At 43.3% G+C, this 7124-nt stretch overlaps 1 protein-coding gene across 1 annotated transcript; it reads right to left on the bottom strand.

The window, feature by feature from the left end:
• Positions 1 to 4294, bottom strand: HSPA5 (heat shock protein family A (Hsp70) member 5). The gene is made up of 9 exons (XM_068987040.1): positions 4212 to 4294; positions 3905 to 4130; positions 3575 to 3806; positions 3028 to 3165; positions 2639 to 2751; positions 2154 to 2544; positions 1793 to 2030; positions 1318 to 1485; positions 1 to 896 (listed from the first exon to the last, which is right to left on the bottom strand). The coding sequence occupies exons 2-9, from the start codon at positions 4027 to 4029 to the stop codon at positions 334 to 336; spliced, it is 1968 nt and encodes a 655-aa protein (XP_068843141.1). The 5' UTR covers positions 4030 to 4130; positions 4212 to 4294; the 3' UTR covers positions 1 to 333.
• Positions 4295 to 7124: the final 2830 nt, after the last annotated feature.

Raw genomic sequence — 7124 nt, 5'->3', positions numbered from 1 at the left:
TTTATTGGTGTCACTTATGGTAGAAAAAAGTTCCTACACCAGATACACATGACCCAATTGTTAAATAGAACATTTTCAAGGTGAACACACGCCCTAACCCAGCTTTTTTTAACCCACTTTTGATGACAGCCAATTCTTCCTTGCCCCCCACCCCAAGACATGTGAGCAACTGCTAATGAAAAGCAGTAAACAGCCACTTGGGCTATAGCATTTTCAACTCCACTCCAAGGTGAAGATTCCAATTACATTCGAGACTTAAGTTCTCTTAATTTTCTCCTAGCGAAAGTTCCTGAGTCCAGTATTTACAATATTACAGCACTAGCTGAGCAGTGTCTACAACTCATCTTTGTCTGCTGCTTCCTCCTCATTGGTTGGGGGAGGGCCTGCACTTCCATAGAGTTTGCTGATAATTGGCTGAACAATTTCTTCTAGCTCCTTCTTTTTCGCTTTGAAATCTTCAATGTCAGCATCTTGGTGACTTTCCAGCCACTCAATCTTTTCTTCTACAGCTTTTTCCATGGTCTCCTTATCTTCTGAGGAAAGTTTACCTCCCAGTTTTTCTTTATCTCCAATCTGATTCTTAAGAGAGTAGGCATAGCTTTCCAATTCATTTCTTGTGTCAATGCGCTCCTTGAGCTTTTTGTCTTCTTCAGCAAACTTCTCAGCATCATTGACCATTCTTTCAATTTCTTCAGGTGTCAGGCGATTTTGGTCATTGGTAATTGTGATCTTATTTTTGTTGCCTGTACCTTTGTCTTCAGCTGTCACTCGAAGAATGCCATTCACATCTATCTCAAAGGTGACTTCAATCTGTGGGACCCCACGAGGTGCAGGAGGAATTCCAGTCAGATCGAAAGTTCCCAGAAGGTGATTGTCTTTCGTCAGAGGTCGTTCACCTAGAAGTCACACACACACAAATTGTTAGTTGTCACTGATAAACGTTAGTACATTTGGATCTCTACATTTAAGTCTGCAGTGGGAAAGGCACTCTTATCAACTTAAAGTGGGTTGTACTGGATCTGAAAAGAGCAGTGAATTAAGTTACTAGTACTGTTAACAGAATTTTGCCTACTTTATAGCAGTATGAACTTTGCTCGTTGTATTTTAGAAGCCAGCTCTGAAGGCATTTTTAATGGAAAAGAGTGCCAGACAAAAAACAGATTTTAGTCCTGGCTCTACCAAACTCAACACTAAATTAAGGCCTTCTCACCTGAAAACAGCAGACACTTCTCTCCCTAGTCATTTCAACAGTGTATATTAAAAAAAGTCAAACTCTTCAAACACATTATCATGGTATTAACAAATGTAAGCAATTACCTTCATAGACCTTGATGGTAACAGTTGGTTGATTATCAGAGGCTGTAGAAAAGATCTGAGACTTCTTGGTGGGCACCACAGTGTTCCTTGGAATCAGTTTGGTCATGACACCTCCCACAGTTTCAATACCAAGTGTCAGGGGACATACATCAAGCAGTACCAGGTCACCTGCAAAAATAAGTTAACTGTGTTAAGTTCCAATTCAGGAGTCCCAGGAGCAATACCAAGCAGTCCCCACGATCAATAAAACTATCTTCTCCATCTTGCCATTTGGTTAGGTTCTATGCAAAATCATTTCAGAAGCAGTGAATTAAATACAGCTGCTAAGGATCTTGAGACTTCCAGGTCTTGTCATCACTGTACCCTTCACTAGCTCTTTGAGCTTGCTGCTTGTGTTCTATTGCTTTCTAAAGCAACAGCTAATACTCTTCTGATTAAGCTACTGAAGCACTGTGGACAATGCTGACAGACTTACCTGTATCTTGATCACCAGAGAGCACACCAGCCTGGACAGCGGCACCATATGCCACAGCCTCATCTGGGTTTATGCCACGGGATGGCTCCTTGCCATTGAAAAACTCTTTAACCAGCTGTTGAATCTTTGGGATTCGAGTAGAGCCACCAACAAGAACAATTTCATCAATATCAGACTTCTTTAAATCAGAATCTTCTAACACTTTCTGGACAGGCTTCATGGTTGAACGGAACAGGTCCTAGAGTAAGAGACACAATCACTGTGATGATGCCTGTCATACCAACAAACAGTCGAAGTCCCTAAATGCACTGTCCCAAACTCAGAGTCTAACTAGATCTCATTAGCAAAACAAGGAACATACCATGTTTAGCTCTTCAAATTTGGCCCGAGTCAGGGTCTCCGAGAAGTCTTCTCCTTCATAGAAGGACTCAATTTCAATTCTTGCTTGATGTTGGGAAGACAGGGCCCGTTTGGCCTTTTCTACCTCACGCCGGAGTTTTTGCACAGCTCTGTTGTCCTTCCGAACATCTTTGCCAGTCTTCTTTTTGTAGAGCTTGATGAAGTGTTCCATGACACGCTGGTCAAAGTCTTCTCCACCCAGATGAGTATCTCCATTAGTGGCCACGACTTCAAAGACACCATTATCAATGGTGAGAAGAGACACATCAAAGGTTCCACCACCCAGGTCAAACACCAGGATGTTCTTCTCCCCTTCCCTCTTATCCAGGCCATAAGCAATAGCAGCTGCTGTCCTGTTAGGGGAATGAGAAAGAAAAAACAAACCTTACTTAACTTTTACCTTTCCACATTTGGCAAATGTGCCATACTTTTGAATTTAACACTTACGGCTCATTGATGATCCTCATGACATTCAATCCAGCAATAGTTCCAGCATCTTTGGTTGCCTGGCGTTGGGCATCATTGAAATATGCTGGTACAGTAACAACTGCATGAGTAACCTAAAATGGTAACAAAAGGCAGTCAGACATATTTTATCATAGTTTAATCTTTAAGTTACAATCATTTTAAGATACATAATTATATGTATGTGGACTTGCAAGCAGTAAGTGATAAATGAAAAGACCCTAGTATTTTGTTTGATCTCCAGTAAAACATGCAAGTAATTAAAACTGATATACATGGATGTCAGACTTTTAAAATGATGAAAGATCTACACAACACAATCAAAAACAGTAATAATAAAACTGCTCAACACGGTTCTAGAAAATACCTACCTTCTTTCCCAAATAAGCCTCAGCAGTTTCCTTCATTTTAGTGAGAACCATGGCAGAAATTTCTTCAGGAGCAAATGTCTTTGTTTGCCCACCTCCAACATCAACTTGAATGTATGGTTTAGTTTTCTTTTCAACCACCTATTTGAGAGAATAATTACTATTTTCAGACATAGAAGCAATGACATTTTAAACTTTAAAAGAAAGAGGACTGAGACTCACTTCCCTCTCCAAAGTTGGGTTTATTTTGGACCCTTTGAGCTGAATATTTGGGGCAGAAATATTTAAGGTGTAGAAGGTGCCTTACAATTACAAGCCACTTCAGTTTTAATCAGTCTCTTAATCCTAAACTACTGTCGACAGAATAGTTTTGCATGAAATTTCCTTGCCAACTTTACTATCTTCAGTTCTGAAATATACTAGGAGTATAAAATAAAATTACATACACACGACAACTATATCCCCCTTGCTCGTGCCTAAACTTTTTAATCCTAAATACTCCCATCACCACCACCCACTATCTATTTAGAAGGAAAAAACCGGTTCGAACCTTGAAAGGCAAGAACTTGATGTCCTGCTGCACGGACGGGTCGTTCCAAGTCCGGCCGATGAGTCGCTTGGCGTCGAAGACTGTGTTCTCAGGATTGGAGGTGAGCTGGTTCTTGGCTGCATCGCCGATCAGACGCTCCCCTTCAGGAGTGAAAGCCACATAAGACGGCGTGATGCGGTTGCCCTGATCGTTGGCGATGATCTCCACGCGGCCGTTCTTGAACACCCCGACGCTGGCGGAAAAAACCGAACGGAAGGAATCAGCACCACGATGCTCTGGGCAACCCAGGAGGCCACGCCCCATTTTCCCCTCTCCCCAAACCCCACTTACCAGGAGTAGGTGGTACCCAGGTCGATGCCGACCACCGTGCCCACGTCCTCCTTCTTGTCCTCCTCCTCCGCCCGTGCCGTGCCGAGCAGCAGCAGCAGCACCGCGGCCACCAGGGACAGCTTCATCTTTCCGGCACCGTCGGCCAGTAGGTCAGCAGGCAGCTATAGGGCTTCGCAGGAAAACCAGCCACAGGCCGCAAACACAGGAGCGCACCGACGTTACAGAGCTGAGGATGACAGGGCCCCGGATCAGGAGAACAGCGGACAATGCGAAGGGCAGGTCCGAAAAGACAGGCCTCAGCACCTACCTCTCAAACGCACGAAAAGATTAAGTTGAAGCGTCTGTGATGTCTCGGTCAGCGTCGACCGCGCCGTCGCCTACTCCGCTTATATACCCTCCCCCAGCCCCGTCGTGGAGGCCTCGGATTGGCGAAGGCGCAGCTCGTTGGACGTCGCTGATTGGTCCAGGCCACCAAGCTGGCCGCTGCGGATTCGAAGCGGCCTCCTCCGCAGCAAACGTCATCGCTACGCCCCCCGGGCTGACTCATTGGCTGTTGGGCGCGCCCAACAATCACCAATGAGACACAACATCCGCCCCGTGCTCCCGCTCCGTTGGTTTAACAGCTGCCTGTCAGTGACGGGATCTCTCACACCGAGGTGGTTTCCGCCGGTAACAGCTGAGGTCCCACCTCCACGCTGGGCCCTGAGGGGATCCGGGCCCGTCCGGCGTGCCAGATCCCCTCGAGGCAGTAGGACTTGAGTCAGTGCCTTCTCCATGACCCGCCCGCCTGACCTTCCTCCGTCCCTCTCGAGGGAAGCGGCTGTTTTCTCCTCCCCGCCTCCATCCCGTCCCAGGCAGGCAGGTGTCAGCGTAGATGTTGTAATCACCTCCGAACAAATTTCTCTGTCCTTTATAGCTGCCACAGGTACTAGTGTCCTGGGGTCTTTTGTTGCTCATCAGGCCGCTTCTCTCTAGTTGGGACCTAAGCTGGGCACTGCCCGGTCGCGAATCATGGCTCCTGCTACTCACATGCCCCGGCACCCGTGTTTCCCAGGTCTCCCCACATTGCCTTGCCCCACGGTAAGTCCCGGCACAGACCTGACCAAAGTAATTGGCTCCTATACAGAGTCCCCTACACATGGCAACCCTGCCCTTAAGAGCGTGCTAATGCCATCACTCCCACCTTGGCATGTATCATTTTTCTAGCTTGTCACCTCTTGTCTTCCCTCTCCTTGCCATCATTTCCTTTTGTGGCTCAGATTATCATTTACAATGCCTTCTTCATCCTTTATTGATACCTTTTTACTTTCACTTCTGGAAAAGGTCCTATTGTGCTAAACGTATTTAATGGACAAAGACCTCTGGATATTGCCATACTCTTGTAGCAAAAAGTATAAAGGCTGCTATTTACTTTAGCCTTACTATGTGCCAAACATTATTCTTTTGCCTTTTGGTCCTTACAGTTCAATACTTGGCATTTCCCATTTTACAGATGAGAAAATTGAGACTAAAGAGATTAATTGTCACAGAGCTGCTAAGTAATAGAGTTATTATTGATATCCAAGTAAGCTTGACTCTGTAGCCAATCCTCATAATAAGTTTTTAAATTTGTTTATTCTTTGGCCTCAGTGTAGAGCATGTGGGGTATTAGTTCCCCAACCAGGGATCAAACCCATGTGCCCTGCATTGGAAGTGCAGCGTCTTAACTACTGAACTGCCACAGAAGCTCCCAACAGTTTTTTAAAATTAAGTTCACTTATGCAACATATCATTTTAGAGGCCCTACTAGAGATGGGTCAAAGGCCTGATAAAAAAATATTTTGAGATGCTTACAGTAAATTTGTGGGACTTAACCACAGTCGGGAGCTAGTGACTCCAGTATTTTTTGCACTAAATGGTTTCCTGAGATTCATTGGTATGAGCAATACTATGTCCAAATAGCACTGAAACATCTTACACACAGTTGACTAAGATGCTGAGCCTAGGAGTCAGTACTCAGGAATTTTTCTTTCTCCTTTAGTGCTCCTCAAAGGTTATGCTGGTGACTCAGTGTTGACTCCATTTTTACAATTGAAGTTGCATCATGCATCTCTTTCACAGGGCTTGTAATACTGCTGTAACAACTACCCTTCTTCAGGTTACATCAGTCCATTATCAAGATAGACATCCCCATTCCACCACATTGCAGTTACATATCATTTCAAGCAAATTTTCTGTATGTATCATAGTCCATATCCTTTAAAAACAGCTCTCAATTTCAGCCTCATCCTTGATTAATGGAGTAACCCTTGCAGCTCTCCTTTTCTGAGATTTAGAAAAGTGGTATCTGGGCTAACTGCTAAAGAGAATTGAACATATTGGTGGTTGTAGTATTTTTAAAAGTCAAATATATTAGGTAAATTATAGTGTATTCCAAGGTGCAATCATTTATGGATGGAGTAGGAAAATCAGTAAATAAATCTAGTTTGCTGAATGTTAAATACCAATAATAATAACAGTGCTAAGTTATCAATATTTTAGTGCTAAACACTATGCTAAATGCTGTAAGTGCAATATTTCTTTTAATCCTTAGGTAAATATTTTTTAAATCCCTACTTTGGAGATAAGGAGTATGAAGCTCTAAGAGGTAAAGAAACTTGGCCAGGAGGTCACACAGCTGAAAAGATACAGAACCAGAATTTGAGCTTTGGCAGGTTAATTTTTAATTTCTGTAGTCTGGATTGTCATCCTGAACTTCAAGTTTATAAGACTTCTGTAGTTTTTAGGATATAGAGTAGTTACATAGTTTGCAAGTATTTTGATATTGGTGATAGACAAATGTAGATTTTTATCCAGTAATTTAAACAAGCTCAGTTTACTTGTGCTCTTATGGATAAGAAAATAAATTTCTATTTCCCATCTGATCTCAGAAAGCTAAGCAGAGTTACAGTTGATTAGGATTAGATGTTATTTAGCTCCTAAATCTTCCTTTCTGAAAGGGAATTAAAGGCATAGCGCAAGAAGGAAAAGGCCAATGTAATCAACAAGTTGAATATTTACACCCTGGTAAGTTCACATACTTTGTTGGAGAGAATATTCAGCTAAGAAGGCATATGACCGTGGAAACACACAACCTCCCAGAGCCTCAGTTTCCTCTTCTATTGAATGTCAGGAATTTCTGTCCTTCCTTGTCTTGGTGGCTTGTTTCAAGGATCAAATGAGATATTGTATGTGAAAGTTG

This window comes from Capricornis sumatraensis, chromosome 1 (genome assembly GCF_032405125.1).
Source record: "Capricornis sumatraensis isolate serow.1 chromosome 1, serow.2, whole genome shotgun sequence".
Taxonomy (NCBI): Eukaryota; Metazoa; Chordata; class Mammalia; order Artiodactyla; family Bovidae; genus Capricornis; species Capricornis sumatraensis.
Note: the sequence above shows the minus strand (reverse complement) of the source record. Positions and strands in the feature narration are given on the sequence as shown.